General features: G+C 44.1%; 1 protein-coding gene across 1 annotated transcript in view; it reads right to left on the bottom strand.

Moving 5' to 3' along the window:
• Positions 1–5,074: 5,074 nt before the first annotated feature.
• The window catches only part of LOC132772552 (BPI fold-containing family B member 3-like), a 38,136-nt gene continuing 16,319 nt past the window's right edge, over positions 5,075–26,891 (bottom strand). The window contains exons 5-16 of the mRNA XM_060771460.2: positions 24,511–24,577; positions 22,300–22,363; positions 21,597–21,688; positions 19,251–19,430; positions 14,760–14,813; positions 11,981–12,001; positions 11,718–11,864; positions 10,607–10,674; positions 9,344–9,386; positions 8,769–8,832; positions 7,275–7,351; positions 5,075–5,098 (exon numbers count right to left, since the gene is read on the bottom strand). Of these exons, the coding sequence (XP_060627443.2) occupies positions 5,075–5,098; positions 7,275–7,351; positions 8,769–8,832; positions 9,344–9,386; positions 10,607–10,674; positions 11,718–11,864; positions 11,981–12,001; positions 14,760–14,813; positions 19,251–19,430; positions 21,597–21,688; positions 22,300–22,363; positions 24,511–24,577 (901 nt within the window). The remainder of the gene's footprint in view (positions 5,099–7,274; positions 7,352–8,768; positions 8,833–9,343; positions 9,387–10,606; positions 10,675–11,717; positions 11,865–11,980; positions 12,002–14,759; positions 14,814–19,250; positions 19,431–21,596; positions 21,689–22,299; positions 22,364–24,510; positions 24,578–26,891) is intronic.

Raw genomic sequence — 26,891 nt, 5'->3', positions numbered from 1 at the left:
ATTGAAATGGCTGAAATGCACAAATGAACTTTAATTCTACAACAAGAGAACACACAAAAACTGCAAGAAGAATGGAAACCTCTTGTGGATTTTGTAAATAACCAGGAGAATATGACGGAAATTGGATTTGTGAACTGAAAGTATTGTGTAATAATAAATGGGTATACTATATAACTTGTAATAATAATAATAATAATAATAATAATAACAACAACAATAATAGCTTTATTTTTGTGCCCTGCCTCCATCTCCCCAAAGGGACTCTTACATATGGCACATCGTGCCTAAAACAACACATAAAATAAGTACACAATACAATACAAGATAAAACCAATAGCATATAAAACAAGGTTTAAGCTCCAAACAGCGGCCCATCGCCTAGGATGGGAATTGTTGTAAAACAAGCTCGAAAGGCAGAAGATGGGCCAAAAGTGGAAAGGCAGAAGATGGGCCAAAAGTGGAAAGGCAGAAGATGGGCCAAAACTGGAAAGGCAGAAGATGGGCCAAAACTGGAAAGGCAGAAGATGGGCCAAAACTGGAAAGGCAGAAGATGGGCCAAAACTGGAAAGGCAGAAGATGGGCCAAAACTGGAAAGGCAGAAGATGGGCCAAAACTGGAAAGGCAGAAGATGGGCCAAAACTGGAAAGGCAGAAGATGGGCCAAAACTGGAAAGGCAGAAGATGGGCCAAAACTGGAAAGGCAGAAGATGGGCCAAAGCCAGAAAGGCAGAAGATGGGTCAAAGCTGGAAAGGAAGAGGATGGCCCAAAACTGGAAAGCCAGAAGATGGCTCAAAGCCAGAAAGGCAGAAGATGGGCCAAACCTGGAAAGGCAGAAGACGAGTCAAAGTGGAAAGGCAGAAGATGGGTCAAAACTGGAAAGGCAGAAGATGGGTCAAACCTGGAAAGGCAGAAGACGAGTCAAAGTGGAAAGGCAGAAGATGAGTCAAAGTGGAAAGGCAGAAGATGGGCCAAACTGGAAAGGCAGAAGACGAGTCAAAGTGGAAAGGCAGAAGATGGGCCAAAGCCAGAAAGCCAGAAGATGGGTCAAACCTGGAAAGGCAGGAGATGGGCCAAAACTGGAAAGGGAGAAGATGGGTCAAAGCTGAAAAGGCAGAAGATGCATCAAAACTGATAAGGCAGGAGATGGGTCAAAGCATGAAAGGCAGAAGATGGGTCAAAGCTGGAAATCCAGAAGTCTTACCCGTCACAATCCGCAGTTTCCAGTCCTCCTCCCTCCCTGGCACAGGAAACAGAGAACTCAGAGGAGAAGACCTGCTTATGTAGGAGACTGCAGGACGCATCATAAAGGTTTCCATGGAACCTCTGTGCAGTCACAGTCCAAGCTTGGAGCTGGCTTGAACCTTGCTTCCGCACAGCCTTTCCCCTTTAATGCTCTCTTCTGTCCCCAGCTCTCAATGTGAATCCATGGGGCCAGCCCAGTCTGGGGTGCCAGGGGTCTCTTCGTGATGCCCTATAAAGGAGGGTGTCTATAGATTTCAAGATTTATAGTTCACCAAGGGCTCAGAAATAAACATAGGACTTTTCCCCTTTTAAAAAAGGCCCTTTCCAGAGTTGGAACAGGTTCAAAGCATCAGAAGATCAAGACCAAACCAGCAACAGTTATAAATCTCTAAACTTGATCAGATCTAACTCTTTAATAAATTCTTCGGCCTGTGCGATCCATGTAAACAATGTTTCAGTGCTCATTGCTAAATTAAGGGGTGTGATTGGGAATCATTTCAAAAGTGTTTCCTAAATTGGACGGGGTCCATGTCGGAACTATAACAAGGCAACTACTTTTTTGTTAAGTAATTTGGCCAATGGGGGAATTTCAGGGGCTCCTTTCTCCCTCATTGTGAGAGCTATTGACATGAAACTTAGTACAATGATAGACCACCTTGACCACTATCAACCCACCAAGTTTCAGAATATTTCACTCATCCACTGATAGAATCATAGAATCAAAGAGTGGAAGAGACCTCATGGGCCATCCAGTCCAACCCCATTCTGTCAAGAAGCAGGAATATTGCATTCAAATCACCCCTGACAGATGGCCATCCAGCCTCTGTTTAAAAGCTTCCAAAGAAGGAGCCTCCACCACACTCTGGGGCAGAGAGTTCCACTGCTGAACGGCTCTCACAGTCAGGAAGTTCTTCCTCGTGTTCAGATTTCAGGGGAATTTCCAATTTTTTGCAAACAAAAAGAGCTATCTCATTGAATTTTCTATGCAATGATACGAGATAACAGAGGATCATTCCCCCAAGTTTCAGAAAGATTTTGCATTTCTACCGATTTTTTGGAATTTTAAAGTTTTGATAAAAACTTGAGATACGCCACAGCAATTCTCTCCTTGAATGTGTCTATATGACACACAACCCAACGTAGCCCGTAGAACTAAAATTTTGGGGGTTTCCTCCCAGTCACTATCAGATTTACTTCCTAGTACCAGTCAGTCCTCCTCTTTGCAGATTCAACGATTTATTGGCGCTCTGGCTGCCGCTACGGAGGGACAAATCCCTCCCCATCTTCTTATTGGGATTTTCTGGTACTGAGCAAATGTCTTTAGGCCTTTTGTTGCAAAAGAATACATTTTCCGTTCTGTCACGCGCTGGGCCTGTAATAATTGTTTTTGGAAATAGGACGTGCACCTTGTGCCCAGCGGGAAGCCAGGGCGCCACAAAAGAGGCCCTCAAGGATTTTCCTGAAGAAATGGTCTTTAGATGGCTTGAAAAGTTAAAAAAAGTCCTTTATTATTGAACAAATTAAACATATTTCTCAAATCTTCAATGAGTCAAACAAATGCTTCAAGGCTTGAAATCAACTGGTGGCTTCCTTAGTCTCGTCCACAAGGGACAGGCAACTGTCTTCGTTAATTGTTCTTATACTTTGAGAGGAAAACCCTTTTTTAACCTCTCCCAGGCTGTTTGTTATCTAAGTTTTGTTGGTGTGGGATCTACTACCGATTCCAAACTGCGTCTTGGTACCGAGTAAACCTACCAGACAAAGCTTGTAGATTCTCCAGCTGGAGTTCTTTGGGTCTGTAAAGCTGTTTTCCCTCTGGAATTTCTTTAAGACTTTAGGGCTGTTTCCCTCAGATGCTGTAAGGTTGAGAGGCTGCAAGCTCCCAGCCACAGCTTTGGGAATTTTCCCCTGGAATGTCTTGAAAAATGAAGCTTTTCTGCAGGTGAAGCTTGTCCACGTCCTCTAACTTAGACAAATTAAAAATGGCTCCCTCTTCCCTTCCCACCTCCCTGGGAGAAGGGGCAGATCCAAACTTAGCAATGATAGACAGGTGGCTTGCCCTATGACTGCAAACCAAAGGAAGCCTCCTTTTGCAGAATCCCTAAAACTTTGGAATGCATGCAAACATTAAAATAGAAAGAAAATGAAGTTGGAGCTCCTGGTACAGCGCATCTTCAGCGAAGAATTATTGCAGTTTGTCATAGCCCAATGGTATGTAATCCTGGGAGTTATAGTTTTATAAGGGCTTTACAACCTTCTGTGCCAAAAAGACCAAATTACAACCCAAGATTGCATAGTATTGAGCCATGGAAGCTGAATTTTACAGCACAGATGCAGCTTGAAACTGAACTCATGAAAAACTAGGGAAGAGATTCCATTATGAGTTGCTAGGACAGTGTTTCTCAACCTGGGGGTTGTGAGGGGATTTCAGAGAAGTCGTCAAAGACCATAAGAAAACATACATTTCCGAAGGTCTTAGGAACCCCTTTGGCAGAGAAGGCTGAAGATCTCTCCACCTGCCCTTCTCTCCCTTTTTGGAAACAGATGGGGAATCCTCCCACCGAAAGCCCTCCTCTGGTTTGATTGGCCGGCCTCTCAGCCAAAAGAAGGGCTGTTTCTGAGACTCAAAGCGGAGAGGGGAGGGCAGATGTGCACAGCTCATGGCAGCATGGTGTGCATCTGTGGGTAAAGGAGAGCGTGTGAGGCCGGAGGTAGGAGTACATGAGTGAGTCTCTTTGAGGCATAGAGGTTCTGTGTAGGAAGTTTGGCCCAATTCTATTGTTGGTGGGTTCAGAAAGCTCTTTGATTGCGGGTGAACTATAAATCCCAGCAACTACAACTCCCAAATGTCACGGTCTATTTCCCCCAACCTCCACCAGTATTCATATTGAGTATTTGTGACAATTTTGGTCCAGATCCATCATTGTTTGAGTCCACGGTTCTCTCTGGATGGAGGTGAACTACAACTCCAAAACTCGAGGTCAATGCCCACCCAACCCTTATGTTGGTCATTGGAGTTCTGTGTGCCATCGTTCAATTCCATCGTCGGTGGAGTTCAGAATGCTCTTTAATTGTAGGTGAACTATAAATCCCAGCAACTACGACTCCCAAATGACAATATCAGTCCCGCCGCCAACCCCACCAGTATTCAGATTTGGGTGTATTGGGGATTTGTGCCAAATTTGGTCCAGTGAATGAAAATACATAGAATCATAGAATCAAAGAGTTGGAAGAGACCTCATGGGCCATCCAGTCCAACCCCATTCTGCCAAGAAGCAGGAATATTGCATTCAAAGCACCCCTGACAGATGGCCATCCAGCCTCTGTGTAAAAGCTTCCAAAGAAGGAACCTCCACCACACTCTGGGGCAGAGAGTTCCACTGCTGAACGGCTCTCACAGTCAGAAAGTTCTTCCTCGTGTTCAGATGGAATCTCCTCTCTTGTAGTTTGAAGCCATTGTTCCGCGTCTTAGTCTCCAAGGAAGCAGAATCCAAGGAATTATGAATCAGATTACTTACTTACTTACTTACTTTACTTAGATATTTGCATTATGATTCATAACAGGAGCCAAATTATAGTTATCATGTAGTGACGAAAATAATTTTATGGTTGTGGGTCACCACAACATGAGGAACTATATTAAGGGGTTGCGGCATTTGGAAGGTTGAGAAACAATTCATTTATTTGAAGAATTACATGAGAATTGCAAGAACAAGAATCAACCGGAATCAAGTGAGATCAATAAAATAGAAATCTTCAGGGAAGGGCTTTGTGTCTTCTGCTGGCTGTTGTCTTTGTTCAGAGATGCTTCCATTAGACCAGTCCTCTATTTTCACTTGCAGATCACAAGGGCGTTCTAAGCAAGGAGGGGAGAAAAATAATAAGTTTCATTTTTGCAACATCCCATCTCCCGTTAAACATTACCACTTAGATCATTTCTGGTTTTCGTTGGGTGCACCTCTAGACTGTCGTGGTCTCCAACTGCATTCAGTCTACAGTGTACACGCAGCCTTAGTTCTGGGAAATGGTTGCACTTGAATACTTTCACTTCTTCCTACATTTCATGTATTTTGAAACTACGTCAAAGTACAGCAGTTTGACAACAAACACCCAGGAAAGCATGCAAAAGAAAGCTCTTAATGAACATCACTGCTCTGTAGTTCATGTCATCGCCATAGCTTAATTCTGTAGAATCCTGGCCCTCAAATGGCTCCAGGATTGCCAATGGAACCATCAACCACTTTCTTCAATACTTGAAACTTTTATAAATGGTCTGTGAAGATGTTCTGCCATTTTAGGACTCACTTTACAACATGACCAATGGTTCCCACACTTTTTTTGACCAGGGCCCATTTGACCAGGACCCACTTAACAAAGGCCCCCTTGACCAGGGCACACTTGACCAGGGCCCACTTTGACCAGGGCACACTTGACTAGGGCACACTTTGACCAGGGCATGCTTGACCAGGGCCCACTTTGACCAGGGCCCACTTGACTAGGGCACACTTTGACCAGGGCACATTTGATCAGGGCCCACTTTGATCAGGGCCCACTTTGATCAGGGCACACTTTGACCAGGGCACACTTTGACCAGGGCACACTTGACTAGGGCACAGTTTGACCAGGGCACACTTGATCAGGGCCCACTTTGATCAGGGCCCACTTTGATCAGGGCACACTTTGACCAGGGCACACTTTGACCAGAGCACACTTGACCAGGGCACACTTGACCAGGGCCCACTTTGACCAGGGCACACTTGACTAGGGCACACGTGACCAGGGCACACTTGACCATGGCATGCTTGACCAGGACCCACTTGACCAGGGCCCACTTTGACCAGGGCTCACTTTGACCAGGACCCACTTGACCAGGGCCCACTTTGACCAGGGTCCACTTTGACCAGGGCTCACTTTGACCAGGGCCCAGTTGACCAAGGCCCACTTTGACCAGGGCCCACTTTGACCAGGGCTCACCACTTGACCAGGGCCCACTTTGACCAGGGCCCAATTTGACCAGGGCATACTTGATCAGGGCCCACTTTGACCATGGTCCACTTAACCAGGGCATGCTTGACCAGGGCCCACTTGACCAGGGCACACTTGACCAGGGCACACGTGACCAGGGCCCACTTGACCATGGCATGCTTGACCAGGACCCACATGACCAGGGCCCACTTTGACCAGGGCTCACTTTTACCTGGGCCCACTTTGACCAGGGCCCACTTTGACCAGGGCCCACTTTGACCAGGGCTCACTTTGACCAGGGCCCACTTGACCAGGGCCCACTTTGACCAGGGCCCACTTTGACCAGGGCTCACCACTTGACCAGGGCTCACCACTTGACCAGGGCCCAATTTGACCAGGGCACACTTGATCAGGGCCCACTTTGACCATGGTCCACTTTGACCAGGGCTCACTTTGACCAGGACCCACCTGACCAGGGCCCTCTTTGACCAGGGCCTACTTTGACCAGGGCCCAATTTGACCAGGGATCACTTTCCAAGAAAACTGAGTTTTTGTCTATACAACAAGAATGAAACTTGAGGCCCATGGGCTATATACAATATGTTATGTGGCCCTCTAGATGCTGGACTACCTCTTGTCTTCCTCACCATTAGACATCATGACTAGAACTGATGGGAGCTGGAATCTGTTCTGTTTAGTCTGAATAATTGGGTTTGAATATAGATATAAGGCTTGTGGGTAGGATGCCGGACTTTAAAATGTCTTTTAACTTTTCCCCAACCTCAGAGCCACAAGGGTTGTTGTGTTGCGATTCCCATTATCCCCAGTCTACATGGCAGATAATCCAAAGTGAGTATTTTTGTTCTGTGAGAATTTTTCTTCAAACCTATCTTTCAGTTTTTCTGGCTGTTGCTGTAATTTGTTCTTTCACGATTTCCAAAGCTTCTTCAATTTTTCTGGTGTTCAGCCAAGTACTTTCAGATCAGATATTGCTTATTGATCTTTGTCATTCTTCAGTTTCTTCTCCTATTATTATTATTATTATTATTATTACATTCAAAACTTACCCCAACTATTTTGATATTCACATTCACAAGGGAAAGGCCTAGGAATTCAGGCAGTGGTAAACCATGGGAAAGTGGCTCTGTAAGAAACAAATGATGTTATTGTAGCCCCTGTGAGAGATGCATGGAGCATCCGTGGATTCTAGCAACCACGGGAAGTTCTGGGACCATTGTATATAATGGGGTATGAGCACCCATGGATTCTAGCCTCCATTGGAGGTTTTTGAACCATTGGATATAATATGACATGAGCAGCCATGGATTCTAGCCTCCATTGGAGGTTCTGCAACCAATGTATATAATGGGACATGAGCATCCATGGATTCGAGCATCCACTGGAGGCTCTTGAACCACTGGACATGAGCATCCATGGATTCTAGCCTCCATTGGAGGTTCTTGAACCATTGGATATAGTAGGACATGAACATCCATGGATTCCAGCCTCCATTTGGAGGTTCTTGAACCATTGGATATAATGGGACATGAGTATCCATGGATTCTAGCATGCACGGTAGGTTCTTGAACCATTACTTTTAATGGCATATGAGCATCCATGGATTCTAGCCTCCATTGGAGGTTCTGCAACCAATGTATATAATGGGACATGAGACTCCATGGATTCTAGCCTCCATTTGAGGTTCTTGAACCATTGGATTCTAGCCTCCATTGGAGGTTCTTGAACCATTGCATATAATGTGACATGAGCCTCCTTGGATTCTAGCCTCCATTGGAGGTTCTCATGTATATAATGGGACATGAGACTCCATGGATTCTAGCATCCATGGGAGGTTCTTGAACCATTGCATTTAATGGGATATGAGCATCCATGGGTCCTAGCTTCCATTGGAGGTTCTGCAACCAATGTATGTAATGGGACATGAGCATCCATGGATTCTAGCCTCCATTGGAGGTTCAGGAACCATTGTATATAATCGGACATGGGCATCCATTGATTCTAGCCTCCAATGGAGGTTCTGCAACCAATGTATATAATGGGACATGAGCATCCATAGATTCTAGCATACACGGGAGGTTCTTGAACCATTTTTTTAATAGGATATGAGCATCCATGGATTCTAGCCTCCATGGGAGTTTCTTGAACCATTGTATTTAATGGGATATAAACATCCATGGGTTCTAGCTTCCATTGGAGGTTCTGCAACCAATGTATATAATGAGACATGAGACTCCATGGATTCTAGCCTCCATTGGAGATTCTGCAACCATTGTATATAATGGGACATGAGCATCCATAGGCTGTGGCATCCATACAGAACCTAGAATCAAACCCCTACTGAATGCGTTTTGTCACAGAGGTTCAGCATCCTCTGACACCTAATAATCGGGATTTTGTCTAACGTGTTTTCCCATGCATATATCTAATAATCTCCCACAATTCCCGCCCAATGAATGTGACTGCCCTCCTGACGTCAAATCTCTGTGAACGTCTCCTGATGTCCCGGGCTGTTGCTCAGCCTCTTTTCCAGAGGGTCTTACCATTGAAAGCAGGCAAAATGATTTCCTCTATTAAGATGTTGATGGGAGCAAGAAGACCAGAAGGCTGTGAGAGAAGGAAGAAGTGAAAGGTGAAGGCATGGAACAAATGTGGATAACGCACATTAATACAAACTCATACTTCATGTAGCCTGGTAATGTCACCTGGAGAGGTAGAGTTAGGGTGCCTGCCATAGATGCAGGTGAAACGTCAAGAGAGAATGCTTCTAGAACGTGGCCATATGGCCCAAAAAAACTACAACTACTCAGGGATTCTGCTCATGAAAGGCTTCGACAATACATAAAACAATTTTAGCCATCAATAATAAAAAAGCAAGCAATGCAATTACCCCCTTATTTTGTTAAATGCCTACTTGAATTGAAATTAAAATCACTCACAGTTTCATTTCTCCCACAAAGAGTTTCAAATACATAACAATTTTCCAAAATATTCCAGGAATTGACAGAAGGACCTTCTGCATCTTATCCACCAATAAGCTCGAATATTTTCCTTTTGAAACCCATCATATCCTAAAAGAAAGCTTGAAAGAAATGTGACGATGCTCTAGAAAACTTACATAAATGATTCCAGCAGCTGAGGTCACCAGTGTAAGAGCGTTCCTGAGGGTCAAAAATATGTGATATGGTTAGAATGCAAGTGTAAAAAGAGCTTGATGTTTCCATGTATATCTATGCACCTTCATGTCACCGGTTCATTTATGGTGACCCATGAATTTCTTAGGATTTACTTAGGCAAGGAAGACACTGGTGGCTTTGCCAGTTCCTTCCTTGGGAAGATAGCCTACAATGCCTGGTCTCCCATCCAAGAACTAGTCAGTATTTTTGGGATTAGTTCCTCCACTATAATTAGGTATTGCAACAACATAGTTAGATGGCCATGTTCTAGAAGCATTCACTCCTGACGTTTGGCCTGCCTCTATGGCAAGCATCCTCAGAGGTTGTGAGGTCACAACCTCTGAGGATGCTTGCCATAGATGCAGGCAAAACATCAGGAGAGAATGCTTCTAGAACATGGCCATATAGCCCGAAAAACCTACAACAACCCAGTGATTTCAGCCGTGAAAGCCTTCGACAAAACAGAGTTAGATACTGTCCATTGAGAGTGCATCTGCACTGTAGGGTTAATACATTCTGAACCCACTTGAATTGTCATGACTCAATGCTATGGAATCCATCACCTCTTTGCAGAGAAGACCTTGCAAAACTACACTTCCCAGGATTGCATAGCATTGAGTCATAGTAGTTAAAGTGAGGTCAAACTGCTTTATTTCTAAAGTGGAGATGCACCTTGAGTTTCATCATGACTTTTATAGAATAGAATAGCTTTACTGTCATTGTAATAATAATAATAATAATAATAATAATAATAATAATAATGCCAAGTGGAATGGTGACTTTTCAGAAGGTATTTAGGGAACAAGAACTGCATGAAAAGGAGAAGACAATGCTTTGGCCATGTTTTCTTCCTGTTCTTCTCACTGAGCTTTTCCATCAGTGACTTCAAGGCTCACACTGAGTCTTTTTTGAAGGACAACCCAAACTACAAAGTAAACCAAAGGCTATGTCATCAGCGTAGCGCTTTCTCCAAAAAGACCTCAAAGACCCAATTCATAGCCATCCTCCCAAGATACCTTAGAGCAGTGGTTCCCAACCTGTGGGTCCCCAGATGTTTTGGCCCCCAACTCCCAGAAATCCTAACAGTTTGTATACTGGATGGGATTTCTGGGAGTAGAAGGCCAAAACACCTGGGGACCCACAGGTTGAGAACCACTGCCTTAGAGACACTGTCCAGATGGGATGATGAGTCCCAAAACACTTACTTGGAGAGTGAGAGGTTGACAGTCAGTTTGCCATCATGCAAAGAGAAGGTGGCTTTCAAGGAAACGATCTGCATTACACATTTCAAAAAGACAAAAATGGAAATTGGTGAGTAAAGATGACTAGATTCCCACTTCCCATTAACATGCCAGAATCTTGCTGAGGTTCAAGGGTTTCTGACATTCCAGAAGAAAGCCTTTATTTACAAACTGGCATATCTACCCAGAGTCGCCTGGGTATGTAACCTATATAAATAAAAATGTAATGCTCGTTTGTGGGATTAAAAGAACTCAAAAACCACTGGACAAATAGACACCAAATTTGGACACAAGACACCTAACAACCCAATGTATGTCCTTCACTCAAAAAAATTGACTTTGTCTGCCTGGTCCTCTGAGAAGACCTCCTTTAGAACATCTCCATGGCAATGCTCTGTCCCCCTGAAAGGGCCTCCTCAATACTCTAGCCCTCTTCCAGCGGTCTTTCTGAGAAGCCTTTCTATCATTATATTGTTCTCTTGTGGTTGTATCTGAGCACTACCTGCATACATACCTATTCACTTGTTTTGGGGGCCCTAGTCCCAAATGGGGTGAATGTGCTTAGTTGAAATCCCACTAGCATATCTTCCCAGTGATATGCTTCTAATACTCTATATTGTGATCATATATTCCATATTGTGTTTTAAGTGGGATCATGATGGATATGTGTACCAAGTTTGGTCCAGATCTATCAAACCACATAGGAGCTTTTGCAGAATAAAGCATATTATATATATATCTAATCTATTTAAATAAAAATACAATGTTTGTTTGTGGGATTAACAGAACTCAAAAACCACTGGGTGAATTGACACCAAATTTGGACACAATAGACAAGTGACAATCACGCCTAAAAACACTGAAAAAACAGCAGAAGAAACCTAAAAAGCCAAAAAATAAAAACACATTACAATGCATGTGCAAAACCACATATAGAAACACAAACACACACCTATACATATATACACAAATATATACCACACATACACACACACAAAACACATATACATAGACTGGGCCACAGCAGCGCATGGCAGGGCACAGCTAGTATATATATATAAATGGTACTACTTACACATCTCAAGACAGCTACAGAAAGTGGAGATTCATCTTTTTTCTTGGTCACGACCTCAATACCAGCAAGGAGAATCACAGTGCCACCATCAGTGCCGAATGCAATGTGTGGGTTTCCCCTAACAGCAATTTTAAGATGGAAGTCACTCTACAAAAGGAGGAAGAGAGAAAGGTGATCATCAGTAAAATTTAACTGGCAGAAATATTCAAATGTTCAAAGCCAGCTCTGAAGGAATGACATCCCAGGAGGGTTATCACACGTACCGTGGGGAGGTCTGGAAGAATCTAAAGAAAGAAAGAAAGAAATGGGAGATTTAGCATGGAATCTCAAAAAAGCTGTCAGGATCCTATCCATCGGTCCTACCATGCTCTATTGGCACCATACTCTCTGTATGATCATGCGTGGCTTCTACGTGTATTCCACATGCCTCCTGTATTGCCCTGTATTGCAATATGGCTAATCTACCCAGTGATATACTTATAATACTCTATATTGTGAGCACATATTAGATATTGTGTTTTAATGCTTGTGCAGGTACAGCTGTACCAGGAGCTCCAATTTTGTTTGCTTTGCATTTAATGTTTGTTGTAGTCCTAAGTTTCAGGGACTCGGCTTCTTTTGGCTGCAATCATAGGGCAAGCCACCTGTCAATTATAATTAGGTTCCCTGGTCCCGCCCCCTTTTTGGGTTTTGGAGGGAATAGGAGCCTTTTTGCATTCAGTCCACACAGAGAAGCTTTCCATGCAGGACATAATACTAAGAGCTCCTGTAGAAAGCTTCGTCTTCTACAGCTTGGCTGGGATTATACAGCCCTACAGCTTGGCCAAGGATCATACAGCCTTACAGCTCCTTTGCGGAGTGACTTCAGTCAACCATCACTGAAACCTGAACTCCTTTTCCCCTGGAGGTGACCCCTGGTAAGGGTCACTCGCAGAAGCCAGAAGCAGTTGGTACCAGGTGCAGGGTCTCCACGCCATCAGAGGCAAAGACAGACTGCCCAGATTAGAAGTTAAGGATTTCCCCATTAGTTACAGTTATGAAGATAGTGCCTGATCCCTGTGGACAAGATTGAGAGAGAGCCAATAGACTGTTAAGAAAGCCTTAAAGTACCTGTTTGTTTTATTAATAAAGAACTTTGTTGAACCTTTTAATCAATCTAGAGACTCTGTTTTAAGGAAATCCAAAGGCCTTTAATCTGAGGCAGCCCCGGCGTCCCCGTTGAGCACACAGAATTTATGTCCTGTCTACAGTCTGATGCACAGGCCCAGCGTGCGACAGCACAATGCTTGTATATGTAATACACATGATGGTTAATATTTGAAAACTACTAGATAGAAAATCGTTCCTTGGTCAGCAGGATGGTATGACTGAACTTCATTAGCCAGAAATTCAGGCCTATCTTGTTCAGACTGAAATTATTTATTTATTTATTTATTTACTTCATTTATATACTGCTTTTCACAGCCCTCAGGCGACTCAAAGCTGTTAACAACAGCAAAATTCAATGCAAAAACATCACAAAACGAATATGGGACAGTTAAAAGCAGTAGCATCATCAACGATTAAACATCAGTATAACAATCATTAGTTTCTCATCAGTAAAATCAGAATCCAATCTCATCGTCCATTATTCCATATTCCTATATTCAATTACACTGCTTAATCGAATGCTTGTTCAAACAGCCAGGTCTCCACTTTCCTCCAAAACGCCAACAGGGAGAGGCCCGATCTGATATCTGTAGGAAGGGCGTTCCACAGCCGAGGGGCCACCACTGAGAAGGCCCTGTCTCTCGTCCCCGCCAGGCACGCCTGTGATGCAGGCGGGACCGAGAGCAGGGCCTCCCCAGATGATTTTAATGTCCTAGTTGGTTCATAGGAGGAGATGTGTTCAGAGAGGTAAGTAAGGCCAGAACCGTTTAGGGCTTTATAGGCTAACGCCAGCACTTTGAATTGTGCCTGGTAGCAAACTGGCAACCAGTGGAGCTGGCGCAACAGAGGAGTCGTCTGCTCCCTGAGTGCCGCTCATGTTAGCAACCTGGCTGCCGAACGCTGGACCATTTGAAGCTTCCAAGCAGTCTTCAGAGGCAACCCCACGTAGAGAGCGTTGCAGTAGTCTATACGGGATGTAACCAGAGTGTGGACTACCGTGGCCAAGTCAGACTTCCCAAGGTACAGGCGCAGCTGGCACTCAAGTTTTAACTGTGCAAATGCTCCCCTGGTCACCGCCGAAACCTGGGGTTCCAGGCTCAGTGGTGAATCCAGGATCATACCCAAGCTGCAAACCTGCGTCTTCAGGGGGAGTGTGACCCCATCAAGCACAGGCTGTAACCCTATTCCCTGTTCGACCTTGCGACTGACCAGGAGGACCTCTGTCTTGTCTGGATTCAATTTCAATTTGTTCGCCCTCATCCAGACCGTCACAGCGGCCAGGCACCGGTTCAGGACCTAGACAGCCTCCTTAGTAGCAGGTGGAAAGGAATGACAGAGTTGGACATCATCTGCGTACAGGTGACATCGTACCCTGAAACTCCGGATGATCTCTCCCAGCGGCTTCATGTAGATGTTAAACAACATAGGAGACAATATTGAACCCTGAGGAACTCCACAAGACAATGGATACAAAGGTCATACAACATTTATCATAACTCTAACAGTTAATCTAGCCTGCAATATATATTTTAAGGCCTTTTTGTTATAACTATTTTATTTTGGATATAAGTTGTCCTGAAGAGGGGGGTGGAAGGGTATACATTCCAATATCCCAAATATCAGGATCATAAACACTCGTTTGGCAGCTCACATGGACATATTCACTGAGCCCTGGCTATTAACAAAGATCACTTCAATATGAATAATGAGCCGGGGCATTTATGTATTCCCTTGGTTTAGAAGAAAGATATCCAACTGCCTTTTCCCCTTTTTGTCTTCCACTCCCCTTCTACTCTCTTCATCCACACTTCCAAGCCATCCTGCAAAAGACCACTTTCGATATGGCCTAGCATTTCAGGGAATCCAGAATGCGTTGCGCTAAACATCACTCACCCAAGGTGGAAGCAGAGCCACAATAGCCTTCCTCAGCTCCTCGGCTTTAGAGAACTGTTGTAAGCAAAGGAATGGAGAGCATTAGTGCATGAATTTGAGGAACGAACATCTTGCTACTTACATAATGACTTAATTGCATTGAAAGCTATGAGTAAAACGATAATAAAATGACCATGCAACGTGAATGCAATGCTGCAAAAACATATCTTGCTTTGTAACTTGGAGTTGTGTTTGTATGTTGCAGACGTTTGCATGTTCATAGTGATTGAGATAAGCCCATATGCTTTCAAAGGATCTATTTTGGTTGTAAAATTTGCCCTCTCCATGATGGACTTTGTCACAAAAGGAGCACCTCTGACTTGAAACACCACACCAGCTTGATAAAATCAGCAAGCAGTTTGTTGAAGAATATGGGTAGCCAAAGCAGTAAAAAAAAAAGTAAAACAGTAAAATCCCAAAATCCATTAGTACATAGAAATCCATGAAGCAAGGCACTTGAAACCATGGAACAAAACAGCAGGAACTCCCAGGCAAAAACTTAAACTTGGCAACAACTTGATACATGAAACATAGAGCACTTGAAAGCAAAACCAGCATGCAATAACAAGCCCAGCGGGAAGCCAGGGTGCCTCAAAGGGAGGTTCTCAGGGAGTTTTCTGAAGTAATGGTCTTTATTATGGATCAAACAACAAATCTTCAATGGTTCAAACAATACTTCAAGGCTTTCTTAGTCTAGTCCTCAATGGACTGGTACCTGACTTTAATTAACTGTACTTTCTCTGTAGGAAAAACCCCTTTTAACCTCTCCCAGGCTGTTTACTATCTATGCCTCATCGGTGTGGGACCTACTACCGATTCCAAATGTGTCTGGGTATCGAGTAGACCTACCAGCCGAGGCTTGAAGATATTTCAGCTGGAGTTCCATGGATCTGTAATGCTGTTCTCCCTCCAATAATTCTTTGAAACTTCAGGGCTGTTTCCCCTCTGATTGCTGTGAGGCTGAGAGGCTGTGAGCTCTCAGCCAGAGCCTTGGGACCTTTTCCCTGGAGTTTCTGTTTCTGTTTCCCAGGATGTTCTGTTTCCCTGGATGCTCTGTTTCCCTGGATGCTCTTGAGAAAAGAAGCTTTTCTATGGGGTGAGCTGGTCTACGTCCTACAGTTAGCTTCCTTATGTGAGACTGCCCAAAAAATGGCTCCTTTCCCTCCCAGAGCCCTGAACAAGGGGTGGAACCAAAGCTTAATTATGATCGTCAGGAGGCCTGCCCTATGACTGCAAACAGATAACAGAAAGAAAATAAAGTTGGAGCTCCTGGTACAGCCATACCAGCACACAACCCATTACGCAAAGTAAGCATTTGCAGTATAGTTGATTTTGCCCAGGGGCGTTCTTGAGGCGCTCTTGGGGGGAAAGACCTTGACATATGCAAGTTGTAGTTACTGGGATGTATAGTTCACCTGCAATCAAAGAGCATTCTGAGCTCCACCAATGATTGAATTGAACTAAATATGACACACAGAACTCCCACGATGAACAGAAAATATATATCAGTGATTGGTTCGGGGGGGGGGGGGGTGCCAAAATACTGTTTGCTTACTGTTGAAAATTACCTAGGGCTGCCTCTGCTCATCTGAGATACTAGTCCCCCATGAATCATTATAAACCCTTTCCAAAGGCTGAAACTGACAGGAAAGCCTTCTTTCTCACTTTCCCACTAGATAACGGTGTCGTACCTCAGGGTAGATTCACCTTGCTCAGAACACCACACACACCAAGGCTGTAGGTTTTGTAGTTTATTAAAGAAAATGCAAAGACTTAAACACAAAAGTAAAGTTGCAAAAGTTCAATAGTCAAACAGAGACTTACATGCAAAGGCAGAGTTTCCAAGGTCCAAAGGCAAATAACATTAAGCATAATCCATAAGCATTGATCAAACAAGGTTCCATGGCAACATGACAGTCTCCAGAAGCCAAGATCCAAATCAAAGTCCCAAGAAGCCAAAAGCATTGCGCAAAAACCCAAGCAATCCAAAGAAGTTATCAGGGTGTTCGCGGAAGTTGCACTGACAAAAGGTTGCCTTCAATCAGCTCACTAAATATACTTTCCCAGCATGAAAGCATCCCTTTGACTTCTAACTTCTCTCTTGTTGACAAGCCTTGTACTACAGCGAACCCTGAATTGCAAGCGATCCTCCCTATCTAAATCTGCAGAGTCTTCAAGGTTGAATAACTCATTATCCTGAGACGGGGAATCGGTAGGCAGAGCGCTCACAGGCTGGCTCGCCTTCTCCACCCGCACCTGTGAAGTTTTACTAAGATCAGAAACATCTTCTAAGACATCATCCCTTCCCATAGAGGAGCGAATTTTGTGGGAGCGAATTCCACAAACAGGAGGCCACCACCGAGAAGGCCCCGTCCTCGCCCTCAGCATCAAAATTGTCTATATCAACAATAGGAACATGTTCAGGAATCTGAAACCCATCATCCTCTTCCTGCTCTTCCTGAGGCTCCAGCTGAGCCACAACAAACGGTTTGTTATCTTTCTTCTGCTGTAAACAAACAGAACGCCTGAAATTCTGAAAGTTCTGCTTCTGTTTACTAAAACTTTGCTTTCTGGCCAAGGTTTCACTGTTCTCTCCCTCTGCACCTGGCAAAGCAATCTCAGCATCATTTTGGGGTGTGAATATAAATGCTGCAAATAATAATAATACATAAATATGGCTGTAGAGACACAGATTACAAATCAGCACATTTGCACAAATTGAGATAAGTGGAATAACGAATTTGCTCAATCTGGTATGTAGCAGCTGTCGATTATGGTGCAACTGGTATAGCAGAGCAGCTTTGTGCAGTATTTATTTATTTATTTCAAATATTTGTACCACGCCCTTCTCAAGCCCCCCCCCCCCCCCCCGGGGGGGGGATGGACTCAGGGTGGCTTCCAGCTGGCAACAATTTGATGCCTCCATGTACACATAATAACATACATAGGAGAACCAATAATTATATTTATTTATTTATTTATCGAGTCATCAGCAACCAGTCAATTATATTACATTTCTAACAAAACAAAGCAAACAAACAGACAAAATACAAAAATAAAAATACAGGATACAAAATTTGTGAGTTTGGTAGTTGATTAAATGTCGGTTGACCAGTATCTGGCCACTTGGAGTGCTTCTGGTGTTGCTGCAAGAAGGTCCTCCCTTGTGCATGTGGCAGGGCTCAGGGTGCATTGCAGCAGGTGGTCAGATGTTTGCTCCTCTCCACACTCGCATGTCGTGGATTCCACTTTGTGGCCCCATTTCTTAAGGTTGGCTCTGCATCTCGTGGTGCCAGAGTGCAGTCTGTTCAGTGCCTTCCAAGTTGCCCAGTCCTCTGTGTGCCCACGGGGGAGTCTCTCATTTGGTATCAGCCATGGCTTGAGGTTCTGGGTTTGAGCCTGCCACTTTTGGACTCTCGCTTGCTGAGGTGTTCCAACGAGTGTCTCTGTAGATCTTAGAAAACTATTTCTAGATTTAAGTCGTTGACGTGCTGGCTGATACCCAAACAGGGGATGAGCTGGAGATGTCTCTGCCTTGGTCCTTTCACTACTGGCTGCTACTTCCCAGCGGATGTCAGGTGGTGCAATACCGGCTAAGCAGTGTAATTTCTCCAGTGGTGTAGGGCACAGACACCCCGTGATAATGCGGCATGTCTCATTAAGAGCCACATCCACTGTTTTAGCGTGGTGAGATCTGTTCCACACTGGGCATGCATATAATATAATTATATATAGTTAAAAACAGTAAATCAATTCAATTAAAATGTGGTTAAATATAATAGCTTTATGGCCTCATCTAGCCAAATTCTGTGGTCGGAGACTCCATCAAGCTTGCCCATTGTCCATTACCATATCAATTGTTATCATTGTCATTGTCCTTGTCAGCATAATTACCCAAAGGCCTGGTCCCACATTCACGTTTTCAACTTCTTTCTGAAGGAAAGGAGGGGTGAAGATGACCTAATTTCCCCAGGGAGCGAATTCCACAAGCGGGAGGCCACCACCGAGAAGGCCCTGTCCGTCGTCCCCACTAAGCATGTTTGTGACAGAGGCGGTCCAGAGAGCAGGGCCTCTCCAGAAGATCTTAAACTTCGAAGTGGAATGTAGAAGGGAATACGTTCAGACAGGTACACAGGGGCGGAACTGTATAGGGTTTTATAGGTCGAGACCAGCACTTTGAATTGTGCTTGGAACTGGACCGGCAGCCAGTGGAGCTGACATAACAGGGGAGTGGTATGCTCCCTGTATGATGCTCCAGTGAGCAGTCTAGCTGCCGCCCGTTGTACAAGTCGGAGTTCCCAAACAGTCTTCAAAGGCAACCCCACGTAGAGCGCATTGCAGTAATCTATTCAAGATGAACAAGACCATGGACCACTGTGACCAGATCAAAGTCCTATGACAACCAATTTCCATTTTTGGGTAAGAATTATCTATTGGACTGAGAGTACTCACCACCGCAGGGTCATTGCTCAGTTCCAAGGGCAGTTTGGGGGCGAAAACACGCAGTAGTATGTTGAAGACTTCTGGGTGGAAAGCAACACAGTAGTCGCGGCCATTCAAAGAAGGCACTTCGATCAAGGCAGCTGACTTGGGGATGGAGATAATGATGCCTGACTCTAACTGGACAGAAAACTGAAAAGAGATATATTAGATATATTAGATGGCTAGGTGTGTATGTGTGTGTGTGTGTGTATAAATGCTCTGTGCATAATGAGTACCTTAAAAACAAAAGAACCAATGAACGAAATCTCACCAAATTTGGCAACAAAACGTCTCACAACGCAAGGAGTGACCATCACTCAAAAAATTATGATTTTGTAATTGGGAGTCGTAGTTGCTGGGATTTATAGTTCAACTACAATCAAAGAGCATTCTGAACTCCATCAACAATGGAATTGAACCAAACTTGGCACACAGAACTCCCATGACCAACAGAAAATACTGGAAGGGTTTGGTGGGCATTGACCTTGAGTTTGGGAGTTGTAGTTCACCTACATCCAGAGAGCACTGCGGACTCAAACAATGATGGATCTGGACCAAACTTGGCACAAGCACTCAATACGCCCAAATATGAACACAGATGGAGTTTGGGGAAAATAGACCTTGACATTTGGGATCCGTAGTCACTGGGATTCACAGTTCACCTACAATCAAAGAGCATTCTGAACCCCATGAATGACAGAATTGGGGCAAACATCCCACACAGAACCCCCATGACCATCAGGAAATACTTAAGGCCATGCATTCCAACTCCCTTCATCAGGGCAAGAAAACGTAATCAAAGCCCTCCTGACAAAGAGCCATAGATATAGATAGACAGATAGATTGGGAGTTGTAGTTGCTGGGATTTATAGTGCACCTACAATCAAATAGCACGATAGAATTGAACCAACCAGGGCATAAAGGACTCCATGACCAACAGAAGACACTAGAAGGGTTTGGTGAGCATTGACCTTGAGTTTGGATCACCTATATCCAGCATTGACCTTGAGTTAGTTCACCTACATCCAGAGACTACCATGGATTCAAACAATGATGGATCTGGACCAAACTTGGCACGAATACTCCATATGCCCAAATATGAACACAGATGGAGTTTGGGGAAAATAGACCTTGACATTTGGTATTTGTAGTTACTGGGATTTATAGTTCACCTACAATCAAAGAGTGTTCTGAACCCCACAAACGACTGAATTGGGGCAAACTTCCCACACAGAATCCCCATGACCATCAGGAAATACTTAAGGCCATCCATTCCAACTCCCTTCACCAGAGCAAGAAAACGTAATCAAAGCCCTCCTGACAAAGAAACATCCAGCCATAGATATAGATAGATAGATAGATATGATTCACACACAGAGAGATATAGTATCATAGATTTGAAAGGACAATTATGTGTTGCATTTTCCAGAGTAAGCAAACCAGACACTCTCCACATCAACACTGACAAAGAAACAGCAAGAAATACCGTTTACCCACAAGAAGAAAGAAATTGCATATATTAGAAACCAACTCTTTCTCATTACTTTATTTTCCAGATCAACAGACTCGGCCACAGCAACACATGGCAGGGGACAGTTAGTGTGTGTGTGTGTGTAAAGGAAAACAACATCTGTCCGTAACTGATGGAGCATTGGCAAGTCTTAGCTGAATAATGAGTGGTCAACCAATCCAGAACAACATCAGCAAGAAGTTGCTGTATAAGAAGCCCTTTCCTGTTGGAAAAGTGTAGCAGTATTCATGTATTCGTGGATTCATGTAGATCCGCCTAGTCAAAGCCATGGTATTCCCTGTAGTAACCTACGGATGTGAGAGCTGGACCTTAGGGAAGGCTGAGCGAAGGAAGAGAGATGCTTTTGAGCTGTGGTGTTGGAGGAAAGTTCTGAGAGTGCCTTGGACTGTGAGAAGATCCAACCAGTCCATCCTCCAGGAAATAAAGCCCGGCTGCTCACTGAAGGGAAGGAGACGAGAGACAAAGTTGAAGTCTTTGGCCACATCATGAGGAGACAGCAAAGCCTGGAGAAGACAATGATGCTGGGGAAAGTGGAAGGCAAAAGGAAGAGGGGCCGACCAAGGGCAAGATGGATGGATGGCATCCTTGAAGTGACTGGACTGACCTTGAAGGAGCTGGGGGTGGTGACGGCCGACAGGGAGCTCTGGCATGGGCTGGTCCATGAGGTCACGAAGAGTCGGAGACGACTGAACGAATGAACAACATTCATGTATTCACAACAAAGACAAGGAAACAGACACAGCTGAAGATCTAGAGGGGTGTTTCTATCTATTGCCAATACTCACAAGAATATCTATTTCAAGCTGAACGGATGTTATCTTAGGCAAGGCTGCCAACTGAAACATGGCATTTCCATAGGGGCCCAGAGGAATCACCGCTGTGTGGAAACAGAAAGAACGGTGAGGTCACTCAGCTGCACTTGTTTCTTTTAAAATCCCATATTACTTTCTTTGCCCTTTTACATGGTTGTGCGATTTCAGCTCCCCGACATTGCGGGGTTCAGAAGCCCAGACTGCAAAGCAACCAGAAGTTCGAAAGAAATGCAAACGGGGTTTGAAGGCAAGGCAGAGGTCATTCTTCTCAATGGTCAAAGGTGGCGGCTTTTTTTTTTTGCCGCCACATCACATTGTTGGCTCATGTTTAACTTGATGTCCACGAGGACTCCAAGATCTTTTTCACACATCCTGCTCTCGAGCCAGGCATTGTCCCCCATTCTGTATCTCTGCATTTCGTTTTTTCTGCCTAAGTGGAGTATCTTGCATTTGTCACTATTGAACTTCATTTTGTTAGTTTTGGCCAATCATCTCTCTAATCTGTCAAGATCGTTTTGAATCCTGCTCCTGTCCTCTGGAATCTCCAGAAATTATTCCTCCCAGCAAAGTCGCAACCTGACTCACATAAAGCATGGTCACCTCAGTGGGATTTAATATATGAAACACAGGAAAACCATTAAATAGTCAAGGAAGGGTTCAGGTTCAAAGTTCTCACCATTTATACTATCCGTCCATATCTGCTCAACCTGATCAAAGACAATCGGCAGAACGCCACATATCTGCAGGAAGAAGACATAGAATAAGAGCCTGTGGGAAGTCACATCTTTCCTTCAGCTTAGCCAATACAGGTTCAGCATCCCTTATCCGGAATTCCAGGCTTGCCCACATTGCCAAAATAGCGACCTTTGAGTTTCTAATGGCTCTGTGCTGGTACGGCTTTACCAGGAGCTTCAGCTTCATTTTCTTTCTATTGAGTGTTTGCATATATTCCAAGGTTCCGTGCATTTTGCAGTAAGGTGGCTTCCCTTGGTTTGCAATTATAGGGCCAATGACCTGTCTATCATTGTTAAGTTTTGGTTCCGCCCCTTTTCCAGGGCTCTGGGAGGGAAAGGGAACCATTTTTAGTTCAGTCTTATAGTGGAAGGCTTAGCTACAGGACGTGGATCAGCTCCATCTGTAGACAAGCTTTCTCACACCATCCAGGGGAAACAGCTCCACATCTTTCGTGGAAAAAATCCAAAAGAACTCCAGCTGGAGAATCTACAAAGCCTTGACTGGTAGGTCTACTCGGGTAACCAGAAGCAATTGGAGCCGGGAGTAGAGCCCACACCAGCAAGCATAGGAAGTAGATTGCCTGGGAGGGGTTAAAAGGTGTTTTCCTCTTAAAAGAAAAGAAACAGTTCACGAAGCCAGTTACCTGTCCATTTGGGCAAGTTAAGAAGCATTTGTTTGACTTGTTGAAGATCTGAGAAGTGTTTGTTTAAATTGTTGAAGATCTAAGCAATAATAAAGGACTTGTAAAACCTTTCAAGCATCTAAAGACTTTTGTATAGGGAAATCCTTAGGGCCTCTCAGCCAAGGTACCCTGGCTTCCCGCTGGGCACAAAGAGCACGTCCTGTTCAAAAGACAATTATTATAGGCCCAGTGCGTGACAGCACAGGCTCTATGTACCCCAAACTTTCTTCTCTACACAAAATTATTAAATATATTGAGTATATAATTACTTCCAATCTATGTACAGGCAAAACATCAGGAGAGAAGGCCTCTAGAACATGGCCATATAGCCCGAAAAAACCTACAACAACCCAAAGTCTTGTATTAGCTTATCTTGGTAGATTTCTGTGTATCTGTTAACAATAATGTACTTTGGAAAAACCAAATCAGCTTCCATTGAAACAACAGTCAGTCTACCAAATTCCTGATCCTCTTTCACCATTTTGTCATATCGATCCTTTCTGCATGCACCGGTCACACTCATACACTGGAATCAGATGATATATTTATTTTTGTCACTCTCAACTCAAGACAAGCATGGATTGCCCATTCAAATCCTAGAATCTCAGAATCATAAGAGCTGGAAGAGATCTCAAGGGCCATCCGGTCTAAACCCTTCTGCTAGGAAGGAAAACACAATCCAAGCTCTCCCAATAGATGGCCATCCAGCCTCTGCTAAAAAACCAGCCTCTGCTTTAAAACTCCTCCAGGGAAGGAGATCCCAAAAGACTCCCAAGCAGCATATTCCACCGTTGAAGAACTACCACTTACAGGAAGTTCTTCCCAATGTTTAGGGGAAACCTTTTTGCCCTCCTCTCCTTTGCCTACCGTAGCTTGGGATCCAATAGCAGCCTCTTTCTTTCTGTCTGCCTGTCTTCCTTCTTTCATCTCTTTTTCCTTTCTCCCTTGCACACTCTCTCCTTTCAGGCTGTCCGGCCACAAGCTCCGCCCGAGACGAAGAGGAGGAGGAGGAGGAGGAGGAAAGGGAAAGCTTGGTCCTCTTTTTCTCTCTTGGATGGTCCCTCCCGCCTCTGATGCGCAACGATACTGGGGCAACAACTCCCATCAGTGGGCAGAGGAGGCTGCAAAGGAACTCTTCCCCACCTTTGGTCGCTATATCACGAAACCAACCCAGTGCAGGGAGATTGTGTGTGTGTGTATGTACCTACTTCGAGGATTTTCACTTTTCGCGGATGGTCCTGGAACATAACACCCGCGATAAGTGAGGAAACACTGGACATTTTGTTAGTTCTGGCCCAGTTCTCTTATCTGTGAAGTTCCTTTTGGAGCCTGACCCTGTCCTCTACCATATTAGCTCTCTCTCTCTTTCAATTTGGTGCAAGGCATCTGCAAATGTGATCAGCGTGGCTTCTGTTCCATCTTTTGGCCACGAATGCTTTCCCGTCCCTTGACGACAGACAGTTGTCTTACCTGCTCCTGTAAATCTGTCACAAGAGATTTCTGCATTGGTGTTCTCAACGATGGTGGAAGCGCACTGCTAAATGAAACAATAAGCACAAGAAATCACCGGAGAAAGGAAGGCCTCCAGCATATCGTCAAACAAAGACTATGTGTCCTATTTAAAAGATGGTATGTTAACTGCAATTCTATAGTCAACATCAATCAGAAGGGGTCAGTCTGGGTCAATGGTTCTCAACCTGGGGGTCAGGACCCCTAGAGGGGTCATGAGGGGGTGTCAAAGGGGTCACCAAAGACCATCACAGACAGTATTTTCTGTTGGTCATGGGAGTTCTGTGTGGAAGGTTTGGCCTAATTCTATCGTTGGTGGGCTCCAGAATGCTCTTTGGTTGTAGGTGAACTATAAATCGCAGCAACTACAACTCCCAAATGTCAAGGTCTATTTTCCCCAAACTTCACCAATGTTCACATTGGGGCATACTGAATATTCGTGCCAAGTTTGATCCAGATCCATCATTGTTTGAGTCCACAGTGCTCTCTGGATGTAGGTGAACTATAACTCCAAAACTCAAGGTCAATGCACACAAACCCTTCCAGTATTTTCTGTTGGTCATGGGAGTTCTGTGTGCCAGGTTTGGTCCAGTTCCATCGTTGGTAGAGTTCAGAATGCTCTTTGAATGTAGGTGAACTATAAATCCCAGCACCTACAACTCCCAAATGACAAAATCAATCCTCCCATCCCAATCCCACCAGTATTCAAATTTGGGCATATTGGGTATTTGTGAATTTGGTCCATTGAATGAGAATACATCCTGCATATCAGATATTTACATAACGATTCATAACAGTAGCAAAATTACAATTATGAACGTTGAGAACCACTGGTCTAGGTGTTTCTAGTTCCTTCAGTGATGGAAATTGACTCTGAAATCGCACTGGAAATGCCTAGAGAAGTTACTTCTGATGGATACCGGAGGACTTAGAAATACCTATGGAGAACATTATTTTTTAATTGCAAAGAGGGCCGTGGCAGCAGCAAATATAGTATTCTGCACGTAATCAAATGCACACATTCTTAACCCACAAACATGGAGAGACAACTACACATATTCTCTTCATTGCCTCATATTTACCATCTGTTTTCTCAATGGATTATTGATCCCAGTGACTAATGGAACTTATACTTTACTTATCAGACAAGGTGGAAATGATGACTATGTAGTAAGAAATTCAATGTGCAAATTTGATAAATGTGAATTTAATATGATGTGTGGGAATGAATGGAAGGATGGATGGATGTATTTTGGAAACACCAGTATAATATTAAGGCCTGCAATGACTAATACCTGCTTGCTGGACTTGCTAATGAGAAACCCTGATAAGAACTGGGACAGTGATAAAGATGATAAGGGAAATGTTTAATATTGCTTTAATTGTTTTTTTTATTTGCTTTAGGTTTTGAATTGTTATGTTGTGTATTGAGGCCTTGGCCTTTGTAAGCCGCATCGAATCCTTCGGGAGATGCTAGCGGGGTACAAATAAAGATAATAATAATAATAATAATAATAATAATAATAATAATAATAATAATAATAATTGTTTGCAACCTTCCTTATGTTAAGAAGGAAGTCAACACAAGCCTTGTGTTTGTTAACACCAATCAAGAAGATGGATCCAGGAGGGAAGACGTCTATCATTAATTTACAACTTTGGGACTACATCAACAGAATTTTCCTATAAAAGACTCAGTCTAATAATGCTCAAAGTGTGGCAGACCTGAGGAGTCTGTTCCACCCGCTATGCTCTGCTCCATGGGAAGGAGAGAGATGGTGTATTCAGAGAGTGGCAGATCTGCACGGGAGCAGTCTGGTCACTTTGGGACTTCTTTCTCAAGGGAAGAGGAAGGAGTGCACTTTTGGAGTCTTAGATTCTGCAGTGAATCTAACCCTAACCCTAACCCTGCACCACTTCACTGCAGACAAGGAGGTTTTTTTTTTTTCTTGTGTCAGGGCAGCCAGTCAAATATATTACATTTCTAACAGAGCAAAGCAAACAAACAGGGAAAATACAAAATGTGTGAGTTTGATAGTTGATTAGATGTCCTTTGACCAGTATCTGGCCACTTGGAGTGCTTCTGGTGTTGCTGCAAGAAGGTCCTCCATTGTGCATGTGGCTGGGCTCAGGGTGCATTGCAGCAGGTGGTCAGTGGTTTGCTCCTCTCCGCACTCGCATGTCGAGGATTCCATTTTGTAGCCCCATTTCTGAAGGTTGGCTCTGCATCTCGTGGTGCCCGAGCGCAGTCTGTTCAGTGCCTTCCAAGTCGCCCAGTCCTATGTGTGCCCAGGGGGGAGTCTCTCATTGGGTATCAGCCATTGGTTGAGGTTCTGGGTTTG

This window comes from Anolis sagrei, chromosome 4, assembly GCF_037176765.1.
Source record: "Anolis sagrei isolate rAnoSag1 chromosome 4, rAnoSag1.mat, whole genome shotgun sequence".
In the NCBI taxonomy this organism is placed as follows: Eukaryota; Metazoa; Chordata; class Lepidosauria; order Squamata; family Dactyloidae; genus Anolis; species Anolis sagrei.
This window is presented reverse-complemented; position numbering and strand designations above follow the sequence as displayed.